Source organism: Anas platyrhynchos, chromosome 34, assembly GCF_047663525.1.
Source record: "Anas platyrhynchos isolate ZD024472 breed Pekin duck chromosome 34, IASCAAS_PekinDuck_T2T, whole genome shotgun sequence".
Lineage (NCBI taxonomy): Eukaryota > Metazoa > Chordata > Aves > Anseriformes > Anatidae > Anas > Anas platyrhynchos.
Genome location: NC_092622.1, coordinates 1,726,835 through 1,753,701, shown reverse-complemented (window position 1 = coordinate 1,753,701; position 26,867 = coordinate 1,726,835). Strand labels below are relative to the sequence as shown.

Here is a 26,867-nt window from a genome sequence, read left to right as displayed (position 1 = left end):
GGATTTGGGGGGATTGGGGGGATTTGGAGGGGTTTAGGGTGAGTTGGGGGATTTGGAGGGGGTTTGGGGGGATTTGGGGGAATTGGGAGGGCTTAGGGGGGGTTGGGGGATTTGGGGGGATTTGGGAGGATTTGTGGGGGTTTGGGGGACATTGAGGGGGGGTTTGGGGGAGGATTTGGGGTGAGTAGAGGGGGATTTTTTGGGGGTGGGGAGGTTTAGGGGGAGGATTTGGGGAGTTTTGGGGGGGGAGTGGGGGGATTTGGGGGCATCGGGGGGATTTGGAGAGATTTGGGGAGGTCGGGGGCATTGGGTGGGGTTTCAGGGGAGGATTTGGGGGGGGTTGGGGTGAGTAGGGGGAATTTGGGGGGAACTGGGGAAGTTTTGGGGCTATTGGGGGGATTTGGGGGGGGTTAGGGGAATTGGGGGAGTTTGGGGGAAGGATTTGGGGGGTTGGGGGGATTTTGGGGTGGGTTGGGGAGATTTGGGGGCATTGAGGGGAGGTTGGGGGAGGATTTGGGGGGATTGGGGAGGGTTTGGGGGGATTTGGGGGCTTTTTGTGGGGTTTGGGGGCATTGGGGGGATTTTGGGGGGCCGCCTCCTTGCCCACGTGCTGGGTGAGCCCCCCCCCGGACTACATTTCCCATGCTGCCCCTCGGCGCTGACGTAGCAGCCCGCCCCGGTGCACCATGGGGGATGTAGTCCCGGCCATGGGGTGCCTCTGGGGCCTTCCCAGACCCCAAAATCGGGGGGGGGAAAAAAAAGGGAAAAAGGCAGAATTGCAGAAAGTGGGGGGCTCCCCCCATTTCCCATACCCCCCAGTCCCCCATACCCCCTTCTAATCCCCCATATCCCAAATCCCCATAACCCCCCAAACTCCCACATCCCCCCTAATCCCCCATATCCCCCAAATCCCCCAAATCCCCCCCCAATCCCCAATACCCCCCTAATCCCCCAAATCCCCCATACCCCCCAATCCCCTATTTCCCCCCCAAATCCCCCATGCCCCCCCCTGGCTCGGGGTGGCCGTTCTGCGGGCAGCCGCTGACCCCGTTCCCGTCAGGCCGCTGACTCATTAAGTTCTGAATTAATTACGCCCCGTAACTCATCAGGGACCGGCCGCTTCGTGCCCAGACACTGCAGGGCCGGGAAGGAAAATGGAAAAAACGAGGCAGCTGAATGGCCCCAAAAACAGCCTGAACGGCCCCAAAACCTGAACGGCCCCAAAACCTGCCTGAATGGGGCCTAAACCTGCCTGAACGGCCCCAAAACCTACCTGAATGGGGCCTAAACCTTCTGAAACGGTCCCAAAACCTGCCTGAACAGCCCCAAAACCTGTCTCAATGGGGCCAAAACCTGCCTGAACTGTCCCAAAACCTGTCTGAATGGCCCCAAAAAAGCCGGAACTGCCTCCAAACCTGCCTGAAAGGCCCCAAAACAGTCTCAACGGCCCCAGAAAAATCCCAAACTTCCCAAAACCTGTACAGCCCCAAAACCTGCCTGAACGGCCCCAAAAACAGCCTAAACTGTCCCAAAATCTGCCCTTCATGTCCCCAAAACCTGCTTCAACAGCCCCAAAAAACAGTATGAACTGCCCCAAAACCTGCCTGAATGGCCCCAAAATCTACCTCAACGACCCCAAGAATCTGCCTGAATGGCCCCAAAACTGAACAGCCCCAAAACCTGCCTCAATGTCCCCAAAACCTGCCTGGGGCAATTGGCTGCTGTCCCCCAAATCCCGGTGTCCCCAATGTCCCCCCTATCCCCCTGTCCCCAATAACCCTTTGGGGGGGGGAGGAGGCACCCCCAGACCCCACAGCCGGGGTCACCCCAAAAACGACACGGAGGCTGCGGGACACGGCGTTTATTGGGGGAAGGGGAAACTGAGGCACGGGGGGGGCACAGAGGGGGCGCGGGTACCCCAAAAACCCCTCAACGCTCTCGTGTCCCCCCCCCTGCCCCCTATGGGATCGATCCGTGCCTCAGTTTCCCCCGAGAACTGTCCAGCAATCCCCTAATAAAAAAGTGCACCCAAAATGGGGGATTTTAGCTAAAAAACGGGGTGAAAAGCCCCAAAACAGGGAGGGGATCGAGCGCTGGGCCCCCCCTGTAGGGGAAACTGAGGTACGGGGTGGGGGGGCACTGGGAATGGGGGCCCCAGCAAAATCCCAGCCCTGTTTAGTGTCATACTGGTTAAACTGGGAGGACTGGGATCATCGGGGTCAGCCCCACAGCAAGGGGAAACTGAGGCACTGGGGGGGGGCGGGGAATGGGGCCATGCCCCAGCCCTGCAAACTGGGACCCTACAGCTGCTGCCAGCGGGGAAACTGGGGCACGGATCCTAAGGAAACCCCAAAACCCACCTAAATGGGGAAACTGAGGCACGGATCCATTTCCTGCTGAGGATACCCCAAAATCCCATATAAGTGGGGAAACTGAGGCACGGATCCGTTTCCTCCTACAGATACCCCAAACCCCATCTAAATAGGAAAACCTATTAAATCCCCCTCCTCCTAAGCACCCCTAAACCCCTCCTAAACCCCAAAACCCAACTCCCACCCCCTCTTTACCCCCTCCCCACCTCCCCCATCCCCTCCCCACCCCCACCCGCCCCCAAATCCCCTCCTCCCCCTCCTCCCCCTCTAAATCCCCCTCCTCATCCCCAAAATCCCCCAAATCCCCTCCCTGGAGCAGTTCCAGCACCCCCAATTCCCCCAATTTCGCTTTGGCCTCCTCCTCCCAACCCCTGTTGGCCCGGGCGCTGCGGGGTGAGGGGTGCGGGATGCTCTCCACCCTAACGGGCAGCCCGGCGGCCCCTAAAGCCTTACGGGCTCGTTGCTGGGCGTAGCCCCCCACCCCAATAACCAGCCCGACCCCAAGAAGCTCCACGACCCGCACCAGGGCTCGGTCGCATAGGGCCAGGAGGGGGGCGCGTTGGTTTTGGGGCAGTTCGGCGGGGGCCAGGTTACGGCCGCTGGGGGCGAGGAAGAGGAGGGGGCAGTGGTTGTGGACGAAGCAGTGACGGAAAAAACCCCGAGGGTCCGGGCAAAGGGAACGGATGAGACCCCAAAAACGGGCGCCGCTCACCTCGCTTCGCCGGCATTCCCAACCCAGCACCGGGCGTTTGGGGTGCTCGTTTTGGGGTTTCTCCACCCGGCCGCGGACCCTCAGCCACTCGCGGACGTGTCGGGTTTCGCCGAAAGGGACCTAAAAAGGGAGGGAAAAAAATATTATAGGGTTTGGGGTCGTGCGGGCTGTGGGTGCTGCCCTATGGGGGGTTTGGGGGAGGTGAAGGGCGGAGGGTGCTGCCCCAAAGCGCCCCGGGGTGCTCGGTGCCTCGGTTTCCCCAGCTTTATGGCTCCATGGGGATGCCATAAAGCAGACCCTATACACCCCACAAGCACCCCCAGTCCCACCCGTGCCTCAGTTTCCCTCCCCTTAGGCTCCATGGGGCCATATAGGATCCATAGGCACTGTCCTATAGCCACAGCCACCCCGAAGCCTCCCCTGTGCCTCAGTTTCCCTCCCCTCTGCCCCTATGGGGACACCACAAATCACCCCCTACCCACCCCACAAACACCCCAGGCCCCCTGTGTGCCTCAGTTTCCCTCGCTTTAGGTTCCACAGGGCCATATAGGGTCTGTAGGCACCATCCCATGGCTACAACCACCCCAAAACACCCCAGAGTCCCCTCCGTGCCTCAGTTTCCCTGCCCTCTGGCCCCACAAATCACCCCCTACCCACCCTAAGAGCACCCCAAGCCCCCGCGTGCCTCAGTTTCCCTCCCCTTAGGCTCCATGGGGCCATATAGGATCCATAGGCCCTGTCCTATAGCCACAACCACCCTGAAGCCTCCCTGTGCCTCAGTTTCCCTGCCCTAAATCACCACAAATCACCCCCTACCCACCCTATGAACACCCCAAGCCCCCCGCGTGCCTCAGTTTCCCCCTCCCACCCCCCTCCCAGCCCCGTCCCAACCCCACCACCCCCCCGGTGCCTCAGTTTCCCCCCCCCGCACCCCGTTCTGCGCCATGCCGAAGGGGCCGGGGTTGATGCCGAGGAAGAGGACGCGCTTGGGGCCGCGGCAGTAGCGGCGCACGAAGTGGCGGTGGGGCCGGCAGGCGTAGCGCAGCGGGCGGTACACGTGGCTCACCGCCCCCCCGAACGGCGGCAGCGCCTCCAGCAGCGCCTCCAGCAGCGCGCTCTGCTCACGCTCCAGCTGCAGGAAGCAGCCGGCCAGGTCCTCAGCCTCCGGTACTGGTGGCACTGGTGGCACTGGTGGCACTACTGTCACTGGTGGCGCTGCTGTCACTGCTGTCACTGGTGGCACTGCTGTCAATTCTGGTGTTGCTAGCGCTGGTGGCACTGCTGTCACTCCTGCCACTGCTGGCACTGGTGGCACTGGTGTCAATTCTGCCACTTCTGGTGCTACTAGCACTGCTGGTGCTTCTGACACTGCTGTCACTTCTGGTGCTGCTAGTACTGGTGGCACTGCTCTCGCTTCTGTCACTGCTGGCACTGGTGGCACTGCTGCCACCTGTGGTGCTGCTGCCACTGGTGGTGTTGCTGTCACTGGTGGCACTGGTGGCGCTGATGTCAATTCTGCCACTGCTGGCACTGCTGGCACTGGTGGTGCTGCTGTCATTGGTGGCACTGGTGGTACTGCTCTCACTCCTGCCACTGGTGGCACTGCTGGCGCTGCTGTCACCTGTGGTCCTGCTGTCACTGGTGACACTGGTGGCACTGCTGTCAATTCTGGTGCTGCTGTCATTGGTGGCACTGCTGGCACTGCTCCTGCTGCTAGCACTGGTGTCACTTCTGCCACTGGTGGTACTGGTGGCACTGCTGTCACTTCTGGTGCTGCTCTCGCCGTTGTTGTCCCCGGCACCAGCCCCGCAGCGCTGCCCGGGGTCACCTCCATGCTGCCATCGCCTGGGGATAGAGCAAGGGGGGGGGCAGTTATGGGGCTGGGGGAGCGGGGTGGTCGTGGGGGGGGTATTGGGGGGGTTGGTGGAGGGTATGAGGGGGGTACAGGAGGTTATGAAGGGGGTATGGGGGGGTTATAGGGGTATATAAAGGGGTATGGGGGGGTTACAAGGGGGTGCAGGGGGCTATGGGGGGGGTACGGGGCCTCCTGTGGCTCCCCCCTGGGCGTTAAATGGGTAAGGGGGGGGGGCAGTGACACTGCCCCCAGAGCCCTGCCCCTCACAGGAGGGAGTGCCCAGTGCCCCCCCCAACAACTGCCCCCCCCGCCTTCCAAGTGCCCCAATGCCCTCGAACTACCCCCAATACCCCCCTACTGCCCCCCACCCCCCTACCTGCCCCCAATGCCCCCTCAAACACCCCCCAGGCCCTTCTCTCTCCCTGCCCCCCATGCCCCCCCAACTGCCCCCAAAGCCCCCCACTCGCCCCCTAACTGCCCCTAATGCCCCCATGCCCCTCTAACTGCCCCTCCACCCCCCTACCTGCCCCCAACACCCCCCCAAAGCCCTCCCAGGCCCCTCCAGGTGCCCCCCAAGCCCCCCGCACCTACCCCCAAAGCCCCCCCATCTGCCCCCAACGTGCCCAATGCCCCCCTACCTGCCCCCAATGCCCCTCTAACTGCCCCCCACCCCCCTACCTGCCCCCAATGCCCCCCTAACTGCCCCCCACCCCCCTACCTGCCCCAATGCCCCCCCAATTGCCCCCACAGCCCCCTCCCCACCCCCCACCGCCCCCCATGACGTCACACCACGTCACGACCCCCCAGCGCCTACCCCGGCCTACCTGAGCGCCGCGCGAGGCCCCCTCCAGCCCGGCCCCGCCTCCCGCCCTGCTGGCCCCGCCCCCTGACCCGTGACGCGCCCCCCCCGCGCGGGGCCTGCTGGGAGTTGGAGTCCGCGCCGCTTCTTTGTCTGCCGCGGCCCCGGGGCACCATGGGAGAATCCGGAGGGGAGGGGGCGGCACCCCGCGGAGAGGGAGGGGGCGGGGCTTTGAGTGGCTCCACCCACAAAGGGGCGGGGCTTCGGTGGCGCGCCGGCGGCACAAGGGCGACCCCTGGCGGGGGAGGGGAGCCAGGGCCACCAAGAGCCCCAGGGCCACCAAGGTCCCCGAGTCACTGCTGTGTCCCCAAAGCCACCGCTGTCCCCAAGCTGTCCCCAGGGCCACCCCAAATCAGGGGCCACCGCTGTCCCCAAGTCACCGATGTCCCCAGGGCCACCCCTGTCCTGAGGCCACCAATGTCCCCAGGGCCACCACTGTCCCCAAGCTGTCCCCAGGGCCACCCCCATGTCCAGGGCCACCAATGTCCCCAAATCACCAATGTCCCCAGGGCCAGCGTTATTCCCAAAGCCACCGCTGTCCCCAGTCTGTCCCAAGACAACCGCTGTCCCCATGTCACCAACGTCCCCAAGGCCACCCCTGTCCTGAGGCCAACAATGTCCCCAGGGCCACCACCATCTCCTGTGCCACCCCTATGTCTGGGGCCACCACTGTCCCCATGTCACCGATGTCCCCAGGGCCACTGATGTCCCCAGAGCCATTATTCCCACAGCCACCCCTGTCCCCAAACTGTCCCCAGGGCCACTGCTATGTTCAGGGCCACCGCTGGCTGTCCCCAGGGCCACCACCAACCCCAGGGCCACCACTGTCCCCAGGGCCATTATTCCCAAAGCCACCAATGTCCCCAAGGCCACCACCATCCCTAGGTCCCCCCTGTCCCCAGGGCCACCCCCCTCTCACCAAAAGTGTCCCCAAGCACCATGTTTGTCCCCAGTGCCCGCAGTGTCCCCAAGCACCCCCCCATGTCCCCACACCCCTGGGGGCTCATACTCGTGTCCCCCCCCACCCCCACCCCCTGACGGCACCCGGGGGGGGGTCCAGCTGTCCCCCCAGTGTCACCTCCTCCCCCCCAAATGTCACCTCCGTGTCCCCAAAGTGCAGCACCGCGCCATGCCCGCCAGGTGGCAGCAAAGGAGCAGCCGAGGAGCCCCCCCCCCCTCCCCCCAAAAAAATTTTTGGGGGGGGGGTGCAAGGCACGGGACCCCACCGTGATGGGCAAACTGGGCCAAACTGGGAGCACTGGGAGTGTCCCCAGTGTCCCCATCCCTCCCCCCCCCAGGACAGAGCACCCCGCTCCTGAAAAGTGACCCTTTATTGGAAGCAAATACAAGGGGGGGGGGGGACCGGGGACACAGGGACAAGGTGGGGGGGGGGACACCCCGGGTGGGGGGGGGACACCCTGGGTGGGGACACCCCGGGGTTAAAAACATCGACGTTAAAAAAACGGCAAAAAGGGTTTTTTTTGGTGACCCCCCCCCTTCCCCAAACCCGGCCCCATGGGGGGGGGGACACGAGGATTTGAGGGGGGGGGACACCATGGGGGTCTTTGCAGCCCCCCCCTCCCCATCCACCAGGTTTTGTCACCCCGCAGGGGACACGGGGGGGATGTGGGGACCCCCCCGGGGGTGACAGCGAGGAGAAAAAAGGGGGAGGGGGGACACATTTTGGGGAGGGGGGGGGACACGGTGACACAACGCACCGCCCCCCGCGGCGTCCCTGGGGAGGGCCAGAACCAACCCCGTGGACCTAAAAAGAGGGAAAAGGACGGGATTTAGGGTTTTTTTTTTTGGGGGGGGGACACGAGACGCTGCCCGGGGGGGGCTATGTACAGCGGGGGGGCCCCGGGGGGGGGGGGACTTTAGCTCTTGGCGGCCTCGCGCTCTTTGCTGTCCGTGTCCTCGGGGTACGCGTGCCAGGTCAGCCGCTCCTCGTAGAAGGCGATGACAATTTGGGGACATTTTAGGTTGGCCTCCTTGGCCAGCACCAGGTCGGCCTCGTCCGTGTCCTTCCTGAAAGGGGGGGGGACAAAAAAATTAAAAAAGGGGGTGAGGCAGCCCCCGTTGGAACCCCTCGGGGGGGTCGCGCGCGTTGCGTGCGTTGCTCCGGTCCCTTTTTCCCCTAAAACGGCCCCAAAAAGAGCCTCGGGGTGGGCGGCGTTGTCACTTTTTGGGGACGCCGGGTGACGGGAGGGGGCACGGGGGGGGCGCGCGGTGGCCTCACCACTTCATGAGGAACATGAGGTCCCCGCAGGAGTCGGTGGCCCCGATGATCTTTTCGGGTTCCAGCCCTCGCTCGAAGCCCCGGGCGATGTCGTTGCTCTGCGCAGTTTGGGGGGAAAAAGCGGCTTTTTGGGGGTCACGGCGCTGCAGGCGGCCTCCGGGGAGGAGGGGACGTGCAGCACCCGGAGGTGACGGGGTTGGGGACAGCCCCGTGGCACTGGTGGCACTGGGGGGGGGACTGGGTCCTGTGTAGGGGCACCGGGTGCCAGTCCCATCACCGTGTCCCCCCCAAAAATCGTGGTGACACCGGGTGCCTGTCCCCATCACGGTGACACCATGTCCCTGTTCCCATCACCGTGTCCCCCCCCAAATCACAGGGACCCCAAATTCCTGTCCCCATCACCGTGTCCCCCCTCAAAATCGTGGTGACCCCAAATTCCTGTCCCAATCACCGGGTGCCTGTCCCCATAATGCTGACCCTGGGTGTCCCCCCAAAATCCTGGTGACACCGGGTGCCTGTCCCCATCGTGGTGACCCTGGGTGTCCCCCCAAAATTGTGGTGACACCGGGTGCCAGTCCCCATCACAGGGTGCCTGTCCCATCACGGTGACACCGTGTCCCTGTTCCCATCACCGTGTCCCTCCCCAAAATCCTGGTGACACCGGGTGCCAGTCCCATCCCCGCACCCCTCTCCCCATCCCCACATCCCCTCCAAACCCACGGTAACACCTCCTGTCCCCCCTGCGGTGACACCGCGCCCCCCAAAACCCCCCCAAAGCCCCCCCAAAGCCCCCAAAACCCCCCAAAATCCCCCCAAAACCCCCCCGGCCCCGCTCACCTCCCGCTTCTTCTTGGCCTTGATGTCATCGGCGGCGGGGAGCCCTTTCCTCTTGCCGCCCTCCGCCTTGTCCCGCGGCCGGGCGCCGTCTCCTTCCTTCATTTTTTTGTATTTTTTCATAAATTCCGAGATCAGCTCCGGGCAGTCCAGGTTCTTCTCCGGCTCCCACGTGTTGTGTTCCCTGTTTCCCATGAAAAAAATAGAAGAAAACCCAAAAAAAAAAAAACAACAACAAAAAAAAAACCATCACGCCACGAATGGGAGCGAAAAGCACCAAAAGGCACCGAAAGGCACCAAAAGGGAACGAAAGGCACCGAAAGGCGGCTCTCGGCCCCGTTTTAAGGCAAAAAAAGGAGGTTTTGGGGTTGCTTACTCGGAGAAGCCTTTCCACTTGAGCAGATATTCCACCTGGCCCTTCACCACGCGCCGGTCCAGCACCTTCTCCACCACATACTCCTCCTCGTCTTCAGAGGACGAACTGTCTGCTGTCCTCTTGCTTTTCTTGCCCATAGCGCAGCACCCGGCGCCCACGCACCGCCGCCACCCAAATCCTGCGGGGTGCAAGGGAAAGGAGTTAGGGGGGAAATCCTAAAAACGGCCCCAAAGCCATCCCGAAATCCGTGAGGGCGGAGGTGAGGCCCCAAAGTCTGGGAGGAGAGAACCGAGGCTGAAGGAGCTGAGGTTTGCGCTTTGTGGATGCGGAAGGAGAGCCCCAGGTGCTGGGTTTTGGGGTTAAAAACCTTTCAAGGGGGCAAAGGGACCCCAAAATTCAGAAAGGGTTTGTGAAAAGGTCTCAAAAATAAACTTTGGAAGGGGCACAAGTTAGGGGGAACCCCAAAATCTGGAGGGAAGGAGGTGAGACCGAAGGAGCCGAGGTTTGCACTTTGTGGCTGTGAAAGGAGAGCCCCAGGTGCTGGGTTTTGGGGGTTAAAAGGTCTTCAAGGGGAGAGGGAACCCCAAAATTTAAAGAGGATTTGTGAAAAGGTCTCAGAAATAAACTTTGGAAGGGGCATGGATTAATGGGGACCCCAAAAATGACCCCAAAATTTGGAGGGAGGGAGGCGATGCTGAAGGAGTTGAGGTTTGCGCTTTGTGGATGCGGAAGGAAAGCCCCAGGTGCTGGGTTTTGGGGTTAAAAACCCTTCAAGGGGGTAAAGGGACCCTAAAATTCAGGGGATTTGTGAAACGGTCTCAGAAAAAAGCCCCCTTCCCACCAACCTGGCGATAAAAACCCAAAACCAGAGCAGAATTTCACCTTTTAGGGGAGTTTTAAAGACAAACGAAAAAGGGACGGGGAGAAAAGGGGGTGGGGGGAACCACGGGGCCCCCTCCCGAACACCAGGACTGCCAACACTGGGCGTTTTGGGGCAAAATCCCTGCGGAACGGCCAAAACCCTACAAAACTCAAACCCCGCCGCGGGCCAGGTGCCTGCTTGGGGCAAAAAACGGGGTTTTATGGCAAAGCCGCGTGCCGGCATCCCACGCCGGGCACGGGGCCAAGAGGGATTTTTTTAACCTTGTTTTTTTTTTTTTTTCAGCTTCTTTTTTTTTTAAAAAAAAAAAGAAAACAGCCCCAAAAATAACAAAAAAACCCTCGGAGCCAGGAAATTCCGAGCCAGGAATGGGGTGGCCGAGGAATTTCCTGCCCCGTGCCGAAAAGCGACCCCGGCGCCGCCCCCCCGCCACGGGGCGAGCTGGCGGCGGCGGTTTTGGGTGTAAACGGGACGGTTTTGGGTGTAAATGAGATGATTTGGGGTGTAAACGGGACGGTTTTGGGCGTAAACGGGACGGTTTTGGGTGCTCTGTCCCTCGCAGGGGCGGCAGTTCCCGGGAAAGCCGCGTGTCGGAGTCCTCTCCTGGAGGAACAAAAGAAAAGAGCCGCTTTGGTTCAAAAAGAGGTGGTTTGAGGCAAAAAGGGCCGCTTTGAGGCAAAAAAGGGTGGTTTGAGGCAAAAAGAGAGGCGCTGGCTTCTCCATCTTTCCCATTCCGGGGCAGAAAAGGGATTTTATTCGTTTCGATTTCCCCGCTCTGGGGGCCGAGGGACGTGGTGCCTGGCCGCAGCCCCCTCCCCAAAAGGCAGTTTTTAACCCCAAAACGTCCACGAGGCAGAACGGGAGCCGGGTTCCTTTTTAGGACCGAGGAGTTTTGCTTAAAAGCCCCAAGAATCCTTGGGAAACCCAAAAAAAAAAATCGGATGGAGAAAGGTGGCGGGGGGGGGCCCCGAGCTGGCGCCACGGCGCTGGCCCCCGCGGCCGCCCCGCTGTGATTTATGGGGCCGAGGAGGCGGCTTTGGGGCCATGGGAACGGGGGAAAAAACCCAAAGGAGGCGGCAGCGGGCGGACGGCCACGGCCACGGCCCCTTCTCGGGGGGATCACCCCAAAATCGGGGCAGGCAGAGCTGTGGAAATTGCCTTTTTTTGCCCTTTTTTTGGGGCTGCCGCGTGGCCGGTGCCCCAGGCTGGGGTCACGGCTCGGTGCAGCTGGAAAACAAACGGGACTGGCACTGAATAACCCCAAAAGAGTCCCGAATAACCCCAAAAGAGTCCTGAACAGGGCTAAATAACCCCAAAAGAGTCCGGAATAACCCCAAATCGGTCCCAAACAAGGCTAAGTAGCCCCAAAACAGCCCCGAACGTGGGTAAGTAACCCCAAAACGGTCCCGAATAACCCCAAAATAGCCCTGAGCGTAGCCAAATAATCCCAAAACGGTCCTGAACAACCCCAAAACAATCCTAAATGTAGCTAAACAGCCCCAAAATAGCGCAGAATAGCCCCAAAACAGTCCAGAATAGCCCCAAAACAGCCCCGAAAATGGCTAAGTAACCCCAAAATGGTCCCAAACATGGCTAAGTAACCCCAAAACGGGCCTGAATAACCCCAAAATATCCCTGAACGTGGCCAAATAACCCCAAAGTGGTCCCGAGTGTGGCTAAATAACCCCCAAACGGTCCTGAACAACCCCAAAAGAGCCCCGAACATGGCTAAGTAACCCCAAAACAGCCCCAAAGGTGGCTAAGTAACCCCAAACAGCCCTGAATAACCCCAAAATAGCCTTGATAGTGGTTAAATAACCCCAAAACAGCCCCAAACTCTCCTCGTCCCGGCTCCCCGGCTCGGCACCCGCCCCGTTCCGACCCCGGGCGCCCCTCTCTTTGGGATTTAGGAGCTGTAAAAGAATCAGAAAACCCTAATGGGCGATGACAGGGGCAGCAAACCACAGCGAACCTGTGAGTTATCGCCCCATAGCGCCATAAAAACCCCGCTCGGGGCTCCCCCCAGCCCTATAGGGCCGAATGCCTGCAATGGGGTCGTGCTGGCTCCTTCACCCCAAAAAATCTCCCCCATTGGGGTAAGGGGAGAGGTGGTGCCAGGGGGGATGAAGCCCCCCCTGCGCTGTGTCCACCCGTCATGCTGTGGGGTTTTTGGGGTGGGGGGATAAGGGGGGGATGGAAGTGGGATTGGAGAGACCCTAAAGGGGTGCAGGGCCTCAAAGGGAACCCTAAAAGGCTGCATTGGGGTTTATGGAGACCCCAATGGGGTGTAAAGCCCTAAAGCGAACCCCACAGCCCCCACCGGGCTCAGAGGGACCCCAAAGGGGTGCAAAGCCCCCAGGGGAACCCCACAGCCCCCGCTGGGCTTGGAGAGACCCCAAAGGCGTAAACCTTCCCCCCCACCCCAAGGAAACCCCACAGCCCCCAATGGGTTTGGAGAGACCCCAAAGAGGGGGAGAGGCTCCAGGGAACCCCACAGCCCCCACCGGGCTCAGAGAGACCCCATTGGGGTGCAAAACCCCAGAGCAAACCCTACAACCTCCTGTGGGCTCAGGGAGACCCTGGGGGGGGGGAAAGCCCCCAGGGGAACCCCACAGCTCCTGCTGGTCTTGGAGAGACCCCAAAGGTGTAAAACCTCCCCCCCCACCCCAAGGAAACCCCACAGACCCCAATGGGTTTGGAGAGACCCTAAAGGGGGGGGGGGCAAAGCCCTATAGCGGACCCCACAGCCCCCCCAGGCTCACAGAGACCCCATTGGGGCGCAAAACCCCCAAAGGGAACCCCACAGCCCCCACTGGGCTCAAAAAGACCCCAAAAAGGTAAAAACCCTCCAGGAAACCCCCCAGCCCCAAAAAGTCTTGAAGAGACCCCAAAAGGGTGAATTCCCCCCCCCCCCCCCAGGGACCCCCCCAGCCTCCATTGGGCTCACAGAGCCCCCATTTGGCTTCAAAGCCCCAGAGCAACCCCCACAGCCTCCTGTGGGCTCACGGAGACCCCAAAAGGCCCCAAACCCTACAGCGACCCCACAGCCCCCCCCAGGCCTTGGGGAGACCCCAAACCGGGGGCAAGGCCCCAGGGACCCCCCCCAACGGCCTCCAGGCGGCTCGGGGGGACCCCAAAGGGGCACAAAGCCCCCGAGCAACCCCCCCCCCGGCCCCTAAATGACTCACGGAGACCCCAAAAGGGGCTGAAATTACCCCAAAAATCCCCAAAATCCCGGTGGGGGGGGCGTGGGGGGGGCGTGGGGGGGGGGGCCCTGAGGGGGCCGCGGAGGCCCCGCTGTGAGGGGAGCCCCGGGGGCGGGCCCAGCGCCCCGCCGCCCCCTCCCATTGGCCGCCGCCGCCGCCACTCCGCTCCGCGCCCCGCCCTCATTCGCTGCCCCTCACGCCCCTCAGCGCTGCGAGCCCCGCCCCTCCTTCCACCCCATTGGCCCAACGCGCTGTCACTCGCCTCCCCGCCCCGCCCTCCCCGCCACCCCATTGGCTGATCCCCCAAAGCTCCTCGCTCCCGCCCCTCCTCGACCGCCATTGGCCCGCGCGGCTGCCAATCCAAGCGGCGGGTCCCGCCCCCGCGGCCTGCCCCCCATTCATCCGCCTCCCGCCGCCGCCACCTGCCCGGGGAGCGGCTCCGGCTCGGGCCCCTCCGCCTCGCTCCCGCCGCCCCTCAGCGCCGCCGCCGCCGCTCCGCGCTCCGCCCGCCAAAAGCGCCCGCAGCGCGCAGGCGCCGCCGGCCGCGCTCCGCGCATGCGCGCTCCCCTCCCTCCCCCCCTCCTCTTTCTCCCGCTCCCCCCTCCTTTCCTGTAAAGCCCCGCGCATGCGCAGTGCCCGCCGCACCTTGGGCGCTGCCGGGCGGGCGGCCCCTGCTCGCCGCCGCCGCTCCCAGCAGAGCTCGTCCGGCTCCTCCGAGCTGCGCCGGGCCCGCCGCGGGGCAGCGCTGAGTGACGGCGGCGGCAGCCAATGGGGAGCGCGTCCCCCGCGGGATAGCCAATCAGAGGGAGGCGAGGGGCGGGACGCGCGAGGAGGGAGCCAATCAGAGCACAGCGAGGCAGTCGCCGGGCCGAAGCGGGAAAAGCGGCGCGAGGCGGGGCCGCGGGGGGCTCGCCCAATCGGCGCGCGGCGGGGGCGGGCTCTGGCTCGGCTCACCCAATCGGCTGCGGCGGCGCGGGAGGGGCGGTTGATCCTGACCAATGAGAGCGCGGCTCTCTTCCCCGCCGCCCAATGGGGTGCGGCGCGGGGGCGCGGGGCGGGCGGCGCCGCCCAATGGGAGCGGCCGGGGGGCGGGCTCTCGGCGGGGGCGGCGGAGTGAGGCGGCGGCGCTCGCGTCGCTCGGCCCCTTTCTGTGTCGGCGCCTCGCAGAGGGAGCATCGCGCGCCGAGCCGCCCGCCGCCGCCCAGCCCCTCCCCGCGCCGCGCCGCCGCCATGGCTAAATCCGAGGTGAGGCCTCCCCGGCCCCGCCGCTTCCCCAAACCCCGGCCCGGGCTCGGAGCGCGGCCTCCCCGCCCCCCGCCGCCCCCCCTCCGGGCCTAGCGCGCGGGGCCCGGCGCGCGCACTGCGCCTGCGCGGCCCGCCCGCCCGCCGCGCGCTGCGCATGCGCCGCCGCGACCCCCCGCCGCTAGGGCGCATGCGTGAGGGGAGGGGGGCGCGCGCTGCCCCCCCCACACTCCCTCCCCCCTCCCCTCCCTGGGCGCGCGCGCGCGCCGGGGCCACGTGCGCGCCTTTGTGCTCGGGTGGGCGATGGCGGCCGCGCGGCGTCTGCGCATGCGCGGCGCGCAGGGTGAGGGGGGGGCTCCTGGGGTTGGGGTGGGGGGAGGGGACAATGGGGGGGGGGGGCGTCCTGGTGGAAGGGGGGGGAGGGGGAAGGGAAGGGTTGTAGGGGGGGTGGGGGGGGTCATAGGGGGGTTATGGGGGGGGGTTGGGGGCTTTATGGGGGGGTTGGGGGGTGGGAAGGGTCTTTGGGGGGGCTTGGGGGGGGAAAAAGTGGGGCTGGGGGCGCTGTAAAGGCTCTGTAGGGCCCCCCCCAGGGTTATTTGGGGGTTCTGGGGTGTGAAGTGGTGTTAAAGCCTCTGCGCCCCCCCCCCTTAAAGATTAATTTGAGGGTTTTAGGGCAAAAATTGGGGCTGGGGGATTCGTAAAGCTTTTCCAGCTCCCCCCCCCAGGGGTTATTTGGGGGTTCTGGGGTGTAAAATGGGGTTGGGGTCTTGCTAAAGGCTGCGCAGCCCCCCCCTCCCTGGGATTTATTCAGGAGTTTGGAGTTATAAATGTGGGGCTGGGGGCTCTATAAAGCTCTTGTAGCCCCCCCCTCTTGGGGTTATTTGGGGGTTCTGGGGTGTAAAATTGGGTTGGGGTCTTGCTAAGGGCTGAGCACCCTCCCCATTTAGGGATTTGTTTGGGATTTGTGGGGAGTTGGTAAAGGAAAGGGGGTGGAGTTGGGGTGTTTGGGGGTGGGGGCAGTCCGGGGGGGTGGGGGGTGAGGAAGGGGGTTGGGTCCAAAAGGACCCCCCCAAGGGGCTGTAGGGGGGCAGGGAGGGGCTGTAGGGAGACAGGAGCCCAGAGAGGGGCTGTGGGGGGGCTGTTTGGGGTCCCTTGGGGGGGGGCACAGCCTTGAGGTGGGGAGGGGACAATGGGGTCTCCATGGGGTTAGAGGGGGGCCTATTGGGGCACCTGAAGAGCCCCATGGAGGGGATTTGGGGTACCCTGTGATGAGGAATTGGGGTGGGGGGGCCTTAATAACCCCCCCCCTCATTGCTGTCACCCCGCAGTCTCCGAAGGAGCCGGAGCAGCTCCGCAAACTCTTCATCGGCGGCCTCAGCTTCGAAACCACAGACGAGAGCCTGCGCAGCCACTTCGAGCAGTGGGGCACCCTGACCGACTGCGTGGTGAGGACCCCGGCCCCCCCCGCGGGCTCCAGGGGTGGGTGACGACTTCGGGGACCCCCCCACGGGGTGGGGAGTTGGGGGGTGGATAGAGCTCCGTGCAGAGCGCATCCCATTTTCGGGCCAAAAACCCTAAAAAAACGAGGGAAAAAGGGAAGGGACGGAGCCGTGGCCCCAAATCCCCCCTCGATGTGTTATGGGGGGGGGTCTGGGGGGTGCTGCAGCCCCCTCCTCACCCGCTTGTGTCCCCGCAGGTGATGAGGGACCCCAACACCAAGCGCTCGCGAGGTTTCGGCTTCGTCACGTACTCCTCGGTGGAAGAAGTCGACGCCGCCATGAACGCCCGGCCCCACAAAGTGGACGGCAGGGTGGTGGAACCAAAGAGGGCCGTGTCCAGGGAGGTAGGAAAGGGGCTGGGGGGGCTGAGATGGGGGGGCTGAGATCCCCAGAGCCCCTGCGAGGCTCTGCCCGTGTTCTGTGAGGAGCCTGGGATGGGCTAGGGTGGCCAGGAGGGGAGTTTCGGGGTGCCTGGGGAGCTTTTGGGGTGGCCAGGGGGAGTTTTGGGTTTCTTGGGGGGCTTTTGGGGTGCCCTGGAGAGTTTTGGGGTGCTCACATGAGGGCTTCTGGGGTGCCCGGCGGGAGTTTTGGATTCCTAGGAGAGTTTTGGGGTGCCCAGGGTGGGTTTTACGGTGCCTGGGGGGGAGTTTTAGGTTCCCAGGGGGCTTTTGGGTTTCCAGTGGGTGTTTTGGGGTGCCTGGGGGTGTATTTGGGTGCCTGGGGGGAGTTTTAGTTTCCTGGGGGGCTTTTGGGTTCCCTGGAGGGGGATTTGGGGTGCCCAGGGGTGTTTTGGGGTTCCCAGGTAGGGGCACTAGGGTGCCCAGGGTGGGTTTTGGGGTGCCTAGTGGGAGTTTTAGGTTCCCAGGGGGCTTTTGGGGTGCCCAGGGGGGGAGTTTTGGGGTTCCTGGGGGGGTTGTGGTACCCAGGGGACATTTGGGGTGCCGGGGGGGGGGAGTTTTGGTGTGTCCAGGGAGCAGTTTTGGGTTCTCAAGGGGCTTTTGGGATGCCTGGGATGAGTTTTGGGTTCCCAGGGTGGCTTTTAGGGTACCCAGGGCTTGCCCATCCCCACCCCACACCCCGTTTTTCCCCCCCCCCAAGGACTCGCAGCGGCCTGGCGCCCACCTGACGGTGAAGAAGATTTTCGTGGGGGGCATCAAGGAGGACACGGAGGAGCACCACCTGCGGGATTATTTCGGGCAGTACGGCAAAATCGAGGTCATCGAGATCATGACGGACCGCGGCAGCGGCAAGAAGAGGGGCTTCGCCTTCGTCACCTTCGACGACCACGACTCCGTTGACAAGATCGTCAGTAAGTGCCCCCAAAAAGCCCCGAATCTTTTAGGGTGGGAGGCATCCTAAAAGATCGTCCGGGTTAGGTCATGCAGGGAGAGCCTCCAGGTGGGATTTTTTGGGGGACCCCAAAGAAGGAGACCCCACAGCCACCCTGGGCTGCCTGTTCGGTGCTCTGCCCCGCTCCCCATGCACAAGTCTCATCTCATTTGGGGAGAAAGGAGGGTTTTTTGGGGAGAAAGGAGGGTTTTTTGGGGAGAAAGGAGGGTTTTTTGGGGAGAAAGGAGGGTTTTTTGGGGAGAAAGGAGGGTTTTTTGGGGAGAAAGGAGGGTTTTTTGGGGAGAAAGGAGGGTTTTTTGGGGAGAAAGGAGGGTTTTTTGGGGAGAAAGGAGGGTTTTTTGGGGAGAAAGGAGGGTTTTTTGGGGAGAAAGGAGGGTTTTTGGAGGAGAAAGGAGGGTTTTTTGGGGAGAAAGAAGCAGTTTTGGGGGAGAAAGGAGGGTTTTTGGAGGAGAAAGAAGCGGTTTTTGGGGAGAAAGGAGGGTTTTTTGGGGGGAAAGGAGGGTTTTTTGGGGGGAAAGGAGGGTTTTTTGGGGAGAAAGGAGGGTTTTTGGGGAGAAAGGGTTTTTGGAGGGGAAAGGAGGGTTTTTTGGGGAGAAAGGAGCCCCATCTTGCATCCGCTGCCCCTCGCCCTGTCACTGGGATGTCAGGACAGGAGCCTGGCCCCATCCCCCTGCCACCCACCCCATAATTAATTACAACCCTTAACGAGGTCGCCCCCAACCTCCTCCAACCCTCAGAACCCCTCCTCCTGACCCCTTAGGGTTACGCTCGCCTCCCTCAGCCTCCCCCCCTTTAACCCTCACCCTTTTTTCTCCAAAATTTCACATCTCCGCCCTCAAATTTCACATCTCCATCCCAATTTCCCCCCTTTTCAGTCCAGAAATACCACACTGTGAACGGCCACAACTGCGAGGTTCGGAAAGCCCTGTCCAAGCAGGAGATGGCCAGCGCCTCGGCCAGCCAGAGAGGTGAGCTCGCGCCTCGCCCCCCCAGCCCCCAAACCCCCCCCCAGCTGCCGCTGGACCCCGCTGCCTGCGCTGTTCCTAAAGGCTGTCCCCCGCCGCCCCCTCTTTTAGGTCGCAGCGGCTCCGGGAATTTCGGCGGTGGGCGCGGAGGAGGATTCGGAGGAAACGACAACTTCAGCCGCGGCGGAAATTTCGGCGGCCGTGGTGAGTGGCTCGTGGTGGGTGACACGAGGTGGGGGGGACCCCAAGGAACCCCCCCAGCCGCAGGGACACCGCAGGGACACAGCCATCGGCACCGGATTCGGCCCCAAAACGTAGCCCAAACGCCGCCACCGTTGCTGCCACCGCTCCGGCTCCTCCACGCCAGGGATTTCGGCGCCTGCCTTTTTTCTCTCCAGCAACCACAAAAAAACCATAAAAATTAAGAAAAATAATAATTAATTAAACCCGCGTGGCCGCGGGCCGGCCTCGAACCCCAACGGTTGTGTTCTTTTCAGGTGGGTTTGGTGGCAGCCGCGGTGGCGGTTATGGCGGCGGCGGAGACGGCTATAATGGATTTGGAGGAGACGGTAAGGCCGGAGCGGGATTTCTCCGACGCTTGCCGCGAGCCCAGGACACGCCAACCGGCCCCGTGGCCCCCCCGACGCAGCCACCGCACCGCCGACCCCGGAGCCCGGCCGCCCTCGGAGCCCCCGGGGCGGCCGTCGGAGCTCAGCACCTTTTTTTTTTCTTTTTTCTTCCCTTTTTTTTCCCCCCCCTCCTCCTTTAGGTTACGGCGGCAGCGGTCCCGGTTATTCCGGTGGGAACCGGGGCTACGGCGGCAGCAGCACCTACGACGGTTACAACAACGGCGGGGGGGGCTTCGGGGGTGGCAGCGGGGGCCGTCGGCCCGCCCGGGGACCCGCGCTCGCCGTGCGGAACGGCCTCTCGGAGGCTGGCACAGGTGAGCCCCGCGACCTCGACCCCCTTAAATCCTCTTGGGGCCCCCCCTCAGCCCCATTAAATCCTCTTGGGACCCCCTCGATCCTTTTGGGCCCCTCTCAGCCCCCACTGATTCGCCCTCAGCCCCCTTAATCCTCTTGGGACCCCGTTGAGACCCCACTGAATCCCCCTCAGCCCCTATTGAGTTGCCCCTTGGCCCCATTGAGTCACCCCCAGTCCCTATTGAGTTGCCCCCAGCCCCATTGAGCCCCCTTGGCCCCCGCTGGGTCCCCTCAGCCCCATTGAATCCCTTTTGGCCCCCATTGGGTCCCCTTGGCCCCATTGAATCCCCCCTGGCCCCCTTGGTCCTGTTGAGCCTCCCTGGGCCCCCATTGAGTCCCCCTCAGCCCCATTGAATCCCCGTTGGCCCCCACTGAGCCCCCCCAGACCCATCGGGTCCCCTCGGGCCCCATCGACCCCCCCCCCCCCAGCTTCCATTGAGCCCCTTTTGCCCCATTGAGTCCCCTCAGCCCCCCCCGTTGAGCCCTCTTGGCCCCATTGCCCCCACCCAGCCCCCATTGATTCCCCTCATCCCCCATTGAGCCCCCTCCCCAGCCCCTGTTGAACCCCCATTGAGTCCCGTCGGCCCCAGTTGAGCCCCCCTTGGGTGCCCTCAGCCCCATTGAGCCCCCTCATCCCCCGTTGAACCCCCATTGAGCCCCCCTGCCCCTTTTGAACCCCTGTTGAATCCCCATTGAGCCCCCTTTGGTGCCCTCAGCCCCATTGAGCCCCCCCAGTCCCCACTGAACCCCCGTTGAGCCCCCTTGGGTGCCCTCAGCCCCATTAAATCCCCTCCGTTGACCTTGGATCTCTCCATTATCCCCCCCCCCCGAGTCTTTTGGGGTTGTCTTTAACCCCATAAACCGACTCAAATCTCCTTCCCCCACCCCCTTCCCAAATCCCCCAAAAAAACCCCCTCAGGCAGCAATTTCGGCGGCGGCGGCAGCTACAACGACTTCGGCAGTTACAACAACCAATCGTCCAACTTCGGCCCCATGAAGGGGGGCAATTTCGGGGGCCGGAGCTCGGGGCCGTACGGCGGCGGTGAGTCCCCCCGCGGGCTCCGTGCTCCCCGGGCCGGGTGCACCCCGACGCCGCTCTCCCTGGAGCATTTCCGACCACCCAGGTCCGCGGGGCTCCTCGGCGGGGGCCGGGCGCGCTCCCCCCACCCTCCAGAAGTGCAGAAACCCCCCCTAATCCCCATTTTTTTCCTTTTTTCCCATTTTTTTTAATAAAAACCACGCAGGCGGCTACGGCAGCTCGAGCGGCGGCGGCAGCTACGGCGGCGGGAGGAGGTTTTAACACCCGCAGGTGAGCAAAACTGCAAAGCAACCCCTAAAAAAAACCCTAAAAACACAAAAAAAAACTAAAAACCCCCAAAAAAGACCCAAAAACCCCAAATCCTGCTAATTTCTTCCTTTCCAACAGGAAACAAAGCTTAGCAGGAGAGGAGAGCCAGAGGAGGGGCAGGGAGCTGCAGGTTACAAGTTGTGAACTCAGCCAAGTGCCACTTTTGTGGCCGGGGGGTGGCTGCAACCCGAAGACTTGGCGTTAGCCAGAAGCCTCCTCGGCCACCAGGACTGTGTCTCGTGACTAATCGTACCCCGGGTTCTTTTTAGTTTCTGTGCCGTGGAAAGAAAAAAAAAAATGAAAAAAAGAAAAAAAAAACAGAAAACGGAGAAAAAAAAACACAAGAAAAAAACAAAAAAAAGCATTCCTACGAGGGCTCTGCCCGGAGCCTCGGTTTTATTTGCGCGCCCGTGCTGTCGATCGCTGACTGTACCACAACCTGACGCTGAATAAATGTGTCTTGTTTTTTTTTTTAACTTCTGTCTCAGCCCCTCTGCTCTCCAGCTCCCGGCGCGCAGACCCCCCCCAGCTCAGGCTAGCTTAGGACCCCCCCATTTACCCCCTTCACAGACCCCATTTTCCCCCATTTTCCCCTGTTTTTCCCCCATTTTCCCCTGTTTTTCCCCCATTTTCCCCTGTTTTTCCCCCATTTTCCCCTGTTTTTCCCCCATTTCCCCCTGTTTTTCACATTTTCCCCCTTTTTTCCCCCATTTTCCCCCCCTTTCTCCCATTTTCCCCCCATTTTCCCCCTATTTCACCCTCCTCTGCCCCCTCCCGCCCCCCCCAGCCCCGTCCCCAAATTTTCGTGCCCCCCCCCATGCAGCACCGCAGCAAAGCCAGGGCAGGGCGGCTGTAGGTAAGAGCAGCTTTTTCCTTCCCCCCCCCCGTATGGATTAATTCCAACCCCGTGCCCCCCCCTTGGACCCCCCAGCCCCCCACTAACGCCTCCCTTCGCTTTTGTAGGATCTGCTGGGACAGGAGCCCCCGGGGCCGCAGGTGGAGGTGAGCGGGGGGACACTTGGGGACATTTGGGGACACCGTGGGGACATGGGGACACGGGGGGGGACACACAGGGACCCCCCCAGCTCACGGCTCTCCCCTTCCTTGCAGCATCGCGGGATCCCACAGGACTTGGGACGTGTGCCGGGGGTCGGGGGCATTTAAATAAAAGGGTATTTTTGTAATTTTGGCGAAATTTGGTTGTTTTTGTGATGCTGTCCCATTGTGTGGCTGCGGGGGGGGCAGGATGGGGACGGGGGGACAGAAGAGCAGGGGAGGGGGACACGGGGTGACACGTGGGGGGGGCAGGTTGGTGGCACCCTGGGGTGACAGAATAACGGGGATGGGTCACCGGGGTGTGAGAGGTGACGTGGGGACACCCGGACCTGGGCTGGGAACATGGGGTGACAGGGACAGGGGACAGGGTGACAGGGACGTGGCACCCCAGGGTGACAGAGGTGACACACGGGGGGGGTTTGGAGCTGGTTTATTTACAGGGGTGGCAGCGGGACGGGGTGACGGGGGTGTCCCCAGGACCTCACCCCTGGCTGGTGGCACTGGGGACACCGCGGGCACCCTGGGGACAACGGGGACACTGCTGGCAGCCAGGGGGTGCAGGGGGGCACCCAAGGGTGCCATCACCCTCCCACCCCCCCCGTGACCACCCCCCAGCGCTCACCCCCAGCCCCCTTCACCCCCTCCACCGCCCCCACCCCCCAACCCCCCATTAACCTCCACATTCACCCCGACCCCTTCTGGGGGGGGCACCCCCTGGGTCTCCCCCCCCTCCCCGACCCCCGCCCCATCCCTCAGCGCCCCCAGGACCTGAGCGGAGACCCGGGCCAGGTCCCTGCGCAGAGCCCCCAGCGCCCTCTCCGCTTGGCCCCTCGCCCTCAGCAGCCGCTCGCGTTCGCGCCCCAAACGCCCCAGCTCGGCTTGGAGCCCGGCGATGGCCTCCAATTTCCTACGACGACATTTTTGGGCCGCAACCTTGTTTTTGCCTCTTCTGCGGATATCTCGTGCCAAGGCGAGTTCCGGAGCCGAAAGGCGAGCGCGTCCCAAAAGGGCGTTAAAATCCTCCACGGGGAGGTTGACGATGGCATCGGGACCGATGGGCAACGCCAGGGCTAAAGCTCGTCGGGGGTCCCTGGGGGGGTCCCTGGGGGGGTCCCTGGGGGGGTCCCGGAGGGGTTGAGGGGGTTGGGGAGGGAATTGGGGGGTCACGGGGGGAGTTTGGGGCGCCGGGGGTTGGGGATTGGGGAAAGGGGGGAGGAATGGAGGGGGGAAAGGGGTTGGGGGGAGGATGGGGGGTGGGGGGTAAGGGGTGGGGGGGGGGATGGGGTAGAAGGGGGGGTCGAAAGGGGGGTCTGCTGCAACGTCCAGGCCCTGGGGGGAGAAAAGGGGAGTTAAGAGGGGGGGGTGGGGGGGATTAGGGGATGGGGGGACAATGGGGGGGGCTAATGGGGGGTGGTCCCAGGGGAGGGGGGATTTAATGGGGGGGGGTTCTAGGGGAATTGGGGTTTAATGGGGGGGGTCCCAGGGGAGGAAGAGCTCAATGGGGGGATCCCAGGGGAAGTGGGGTTTAATGGGGGGGGGTTCCCTAATGGGGGGGCTGGGAGCATGGGAGGGGGGCCTGGGAGGGCTAATGGGGGGTGGTCCCAGGGGAGGAGGGGTTTAATGGGGGGGGGCCCAGGGGAAATGAGGTTTATTAGGGGGGTCTCCCAATTGGAGAAAATGCTAATGGGGACCAGAGGTGGGGCAGTGGGGGGGGGGTCCCAGGGCATGAAACATGGGGGGGCTCCCAAGGGGTTACGTGGAGGTGGGGGGGTCCCAGGGGTGCAGGAGGCGAGGATCAGGGGGGGGTCCCAGGGGTGTCCCGGGGCGGCCGGCAGGTGGCGCTAGGACCCTGCGGCGCGGAGGGGGCGTGGCTTGGAGGTAGGTGGGCGGGGCTTGGCGGGAGGGGGCGTGGCCTACCTGCAGCTCGCTGAGGGACAGGATCTCCTGCCACGTGATCTCCTGCCACGTGAGCTCGGCCGGGCCCGGCGGGGGCGGGGCCATGGGCGGGGCCACGAGGGAGCCCCGCCCCTCCAGCTCCCCCAGCGCCGCCAGCGTCTGCGGGAGGCCCCGCCCCGTCGGCTCTCATGGCTGAGCGCGGCCCCCCCTCGATTCCCATTGGCTGCGCCGCCCCAGCCGGGCCCCGCCCCCAGCTCCCCCCCACACCCCCTGGCACCCCCAAAGCCCCCCAATAGCCCCCAAGACCCCCCAAATCCCCCGACCCCCCCCAATATCCCCAGTGACCCCAGTATCCCCCCAGTGACCCCAGTATCCCCCAAAAGCCCCCAATATCCCCCTAAACCCCCCAAGATCCCCCAAAGCCCCCCAGTGCCCCAAATATTCCCCAACCCCCCCCCAATATCCCCCAGCCCCCCAATATCCTCCACCCCCAAATCCTCATCCCCAATGTCCCGAGCCCCCCAAACCCCCCCAGTATCCCCCAGTGCCCCCCAATACTCCCATCCCCCCAATATCCTCCACCCCCATCTCCCTCCATCCCCCAAAACCCCCCCAAGACCCCCCCAATATCCCCCAAGCCCCCCAATATCCCCTAAACCCCCCCAGTGCCCCCCAATATCCCCATCCCCCAATATCCTCCACCCCCATCTCCCTCCATCCCCCCAAACCCCCCCAAGCTTCCCCCAAACCCCCCAAAACCCGCCCCATGTCCCCCCCGAACCCCCGAGCCCCCCCAGACCCCCTCATATCCCCCCACCCCCTCCCCCAGACCACCCAGACCCCTCATATCCCCCCCAACACCCCCAGATCCCCCCATGACCCCCCGACCCCTCCATATCCCCCCCTAGATCCTACCATGACCCCCCTGACCTCTCCATGTCCCCCCCCAGACCCCCCAACCCCCCCGAGCCCACCCCATCTCCCCCAGACCCCCCAACCCCCCCATATCCCCCCAGACCCCCCTAAATCCCCCCAACCCCCCATCTCCCCCCCCAGTCCCCCCCATATCCCCCCAAGACCCCCCAACCCCCCCACCCCTCCCCCAGACACCCCCATATCCCCCCTAAACCCCCCATCTCCCCCCAGACCCCCCTGTGACCCCCCCGACCCCCCACGTCCCCCCCCACTCACCTCGGCCGCACCCCGCATCCCTCCGGCTTCCCCCATCCCGCCACCGGGCTCCCTCGGCTCCTGCGGCCCCGATAAGGGCTTATCACCCGCCGCAGCCACCCCCCACCCCCCCCAGCCTCAGTTTCCCCATCCGGGGGGGGGGGGCAGAGCCCACGTGACCCCCCCCACCCCCCCCAACACCCCCCCCTACAGCCCCATCCCCGCTTGTGCCCCCCCCCCCCCCCGTGGGCTTCCACTTCTGCTTTTGGGGTGGGGAGGTGCCCACAAGGGGGTGGGGGGGTGCTGGGGGTGTCCCCCCCCCCCGGGTGCCAACCGCCTTGCGCCACCCCATTGCCCAATGCCAAGGGACGTTGCACAAGGGCCAACCGCCGCGGGGCAGGTGTCACCCCCGTGTCACCCCATGTCACCCCCCGTCACCACGTGTCACCCCCACACACCCCCTCTGTCACCCCCCCGTCACCCCATCCCCCCTAAAACACAGCAGCAGGGACCCTACAATAACATATTGCCAGGAGACCCTACAATAACAAAAAAAAGGGAGACCCTATAAAAACAAAGAGACAGGAGACCCTACAATAACATAGCCCTAAGAGACCCTACAATAATAATAATAAAACAAAACAAACCAAAACAGGAGACCCTACAATAACATAATGCCAGGAGACCCTACAATAACACAGAGCCAAGAGACCCTACAATAACACAGTGCCAGGGCCCTTACAACAACGCGGCACCAGGAAACCCTACAAGAACATATCAGAAACCTGATAACAAACCCAGAGCCTGGAGACCCTACAATAACACCGTGCCCGAGGACCCCACTTACCACAACACCAGAGACCCTACAATAACATAACGCCAGGAAACCTGATAACAAACAAACCCAGAGCCAGGAGACCCCACAATAACAGTGTTTGAGGACCCAACATTACCACAACACCAGGAGACCCTACAATAACAGTGCCCAAGGACCCCACGTTATCACACCAGGAGACCCTACAATAACACAGCCCCGCGGGACCCCCGCTGCGGTGCCGGGGCCGTTGGGGCCGTTTCCGCCCGGCCCCGCTGGGCCCGAACCGCAGGAACCCGGCGCCGTTACCGGCCCCGCTGGCAGCAGGCCAGGGGCTGGGGCCTGCACGGGGCCTGCCGCGGATCCCCACGGGATCCTGCCCAAAACCTGATGGGATCCTGCCCAAATATACCAGGATCCTGCCCAAAATGTACCCCAAACCAGCTGGGATTCTGCCCAAAATGTGCCTGGATCCTGCCCCAAACATGCCAGGATTCTGTGTAAAATGTGCCTGGGTCCTGCCCCAAATATGCCGGGATTCTGCCCCAAAGTGCTGGGATCCTGCCAAAATGTGTCTGGATCCTTCCCCAAATATGCCGGGATCCTGCCTAAAACGTGCCGGGATCCTGCCCCAAACATGCTGGGATTCTGCCCAAAATGAGCCTGGATCCTGCCCCAAACCTGCCAGGATTTTGCCTAAAACTTGCCAGGATCCTGCCCCAAGCCTGATGGGATCCTGCCTAAAATGTGCCTGGATCTTGCCCCAAATATGCCGGGATCCTGCCTGGATCCTGTTGGAATCCTGCCCAAAATGTGATGGGATCCTGCCCAAACTGCCGGGATTCTGCCCAAAATGTGCCTGGATCCTGCCCCAAATATGTCAGGATCCTGCCCCAAATGTGCCTGGATCCTGCCTGGATCCTGCCCCAAACTGGCTGAGATTCTGCCCAAAATGAGCCAGGATCCTGCCCCAAATCTGCCAAGATTCTGCCTAAAATGTGCCTGGATTCTGCCCCAAACATGCCAGGATTCTGCCTAAAACGTGCTGGGACCCTGCCCCAAATATGCCAGGATTCTGCCCAAAATGTGCCGGGATCCTGCCCCAAACCAGCTGGGATTTTGCCTAAAACTTGCCTGGATCCTGCCCCAAATATGCCAGGATTCTGCCCAAAACATGCCTGGATCCTGCCTGGGTCCTGCCCCATATATGC

General features: G+C 63.2%; 3 protein-coding genes across 13 annotated transcripts; 1 reads left to right on the top strand and 2 right to left on the bottom strand.

Annotated features, from left to right (window-relative positions):
- Positions 1-969: 969 nt before the first annotated feature.
- On the bottom strand, positions 970-5,929 carry SMUG1 (single-strand-selective monofunctional uracil-DNA glycosylase 1). The gene is made up of 3 exons (XM_072031947.1): positions 5,764-5,929; positions 4,016-4,929; positions 970-3,204 (listed from the first exon to the last, which is right to left on the bottom strand). The coding sequence occupies exons 1-3, from the start codon at positions 5,912-5,914 to the stop codon at positions 2,521-2,523; spliced, it is 1,749 nt and encodes a 582-aa protein (XP_071888048.1). The 5' UTR covers positions 5,915-5,929; the 3' UTR covers positions 970-2,520.
- A 1,185-nt stretch (positions 5,930-7,114) lies between these two features.
- Positions 7,115-14,134, bottom strand: CBX5 (chromobox 5). Of its 5 annotated transcripts, none has more exons than XM_072031971.1 (5): positions 13,979-14,134; positions 9,248-9,425; positions 8,875-9,055; positions 8,038-8,135; positions 7,115-7,826 (listed from the first exon to the last, which is right to left on the bottom strand). In XM_072031971.1, exons 2-5 carry the CDS (start codon positions 9,382-9,384, stop codon positions 7,676-7,678), a joined length of 567 nt encoding a protein of 188 aa, XP_071888072.1. In that variant the 5' UTR covers positions 9,385-9,425; positions 13,979-14,134; the 3' UTR covers positions 7,115-7,675. The 5 variants fall into 5 exon arrangements, with proteins under 5 accessions (XP_071888072.1, XP_071888074.1, XP_071888073.1 ...); XM_072031973.1 differs by lacking the exon at positions 13,979-14,134 and adding an exon at positions 13,760-13,913; XM_072031972.1 differs by lacking the exon at positions 13,979-14,134 and adding an exon at positions 13,756-13,909.
- A 283-nt stretch (positions 14,135-14,417) lies between these two features.
- Positions 14,418-21,196, top strand: HNRNPA1 (heterogeneous nuclear ribonucleoprotein A1). Of its 7 annotated transcripts, none has more exons than XM_072031959.1 (11): positions 14,418-14,578; positions 15,904-16,020; positions 16,272-16,418; positions 17,173-17,383; positions 18,300-18,392; positions 18,501-18,593; positions 18,887-18,958; positions 19,159-19,332; positions 20,292-20,414; positions 20,617-20,681; positions 20,799-21,196. In XM_072031959.1, exons 1-10 carry the CDS (start codon positions 14,564-14,566, stop codon positions 20,670-20,672), a joined length of 1,101 nt encoding a protein of 366 aa, XP_071888060.1. In that variant the 5' UTR covers positions 14,418-14,563; the 3' UTR covers positions 20,673-20,681; positions 20,799-21,196. The 7 variants fall into 7 exon arrangements, with proteins under 7 accessions (XP_071888060.1, XP_071888056.1, XP_071888059.1 ...); XM_072031955.1 differs by having other exon boundaries at positions 20,292-20,496; XM_072031958.1 differs by having other exon boundaries at positions 18,474-18,593.
- Positions 21,197-26,867: the final 5,671 nt, after the last annotated feature.

Coding starts and splice junctions, on each gene's coding strand:
- SMUG1 (XM_072031947.1), bottom strand. CDS start 5,914: ATGGTGCCCCGGGGCCGCGGCAGACAAAGAAGCGGCGCGGACTCCAAC. Junction 4,930..5,763: donor GGGCCTCGCGCGGCGCTCAG/GTAGGCCGGGGT, acceptor CTCTATCCCCAG/GCGATGGCAGCATGGAGGTG. Junction 3,205..4,015: donor TCGGCATGGCGCAGAACGGG/GTGCGGGGGGGG, acceptor CTCCCTTTTTAG/GTCCCTTTCGGCGAAACCCG.
- CBX5 (XM_072031971.1), bottom strand. CDS start 9,384: ATGGGCAAGAAAAGCAAGAGGACAGCAGACAGTTCGTCCTCTGAAGAC. Junction 9,056..9,247: donor AAGTGGAAAGGCTTCTCCGA/GTAAGCAACCCC, acceptor CATGGGAAACAG/GGAACACAACACGTGGGAGC. Junction 7,827..8,037: donor CTCATGTTCCTCATGAAGTG/GTGAGGCCACCG, acceptor CCCCCCTTTCAG/GAAGGACACGGACGAGGCCG.
- HNRNPA1 (XM_072031954.1), top strand. Junction 18,594..18,886: donor CGGAAATTTCGGCGGCCGTG/GTGAGTGGCTCG, acceptor TGTTCTTTTCAG/GTGGGTTTGGTGGCAGCCGC. Junction 18,959..19,158: donor TAATGGATTTGGAGGAGACG/GTAAGGCCGGAG, acceptor CTCCTCCTTTAG/GTTACGGCGGCAGCGGTCCC.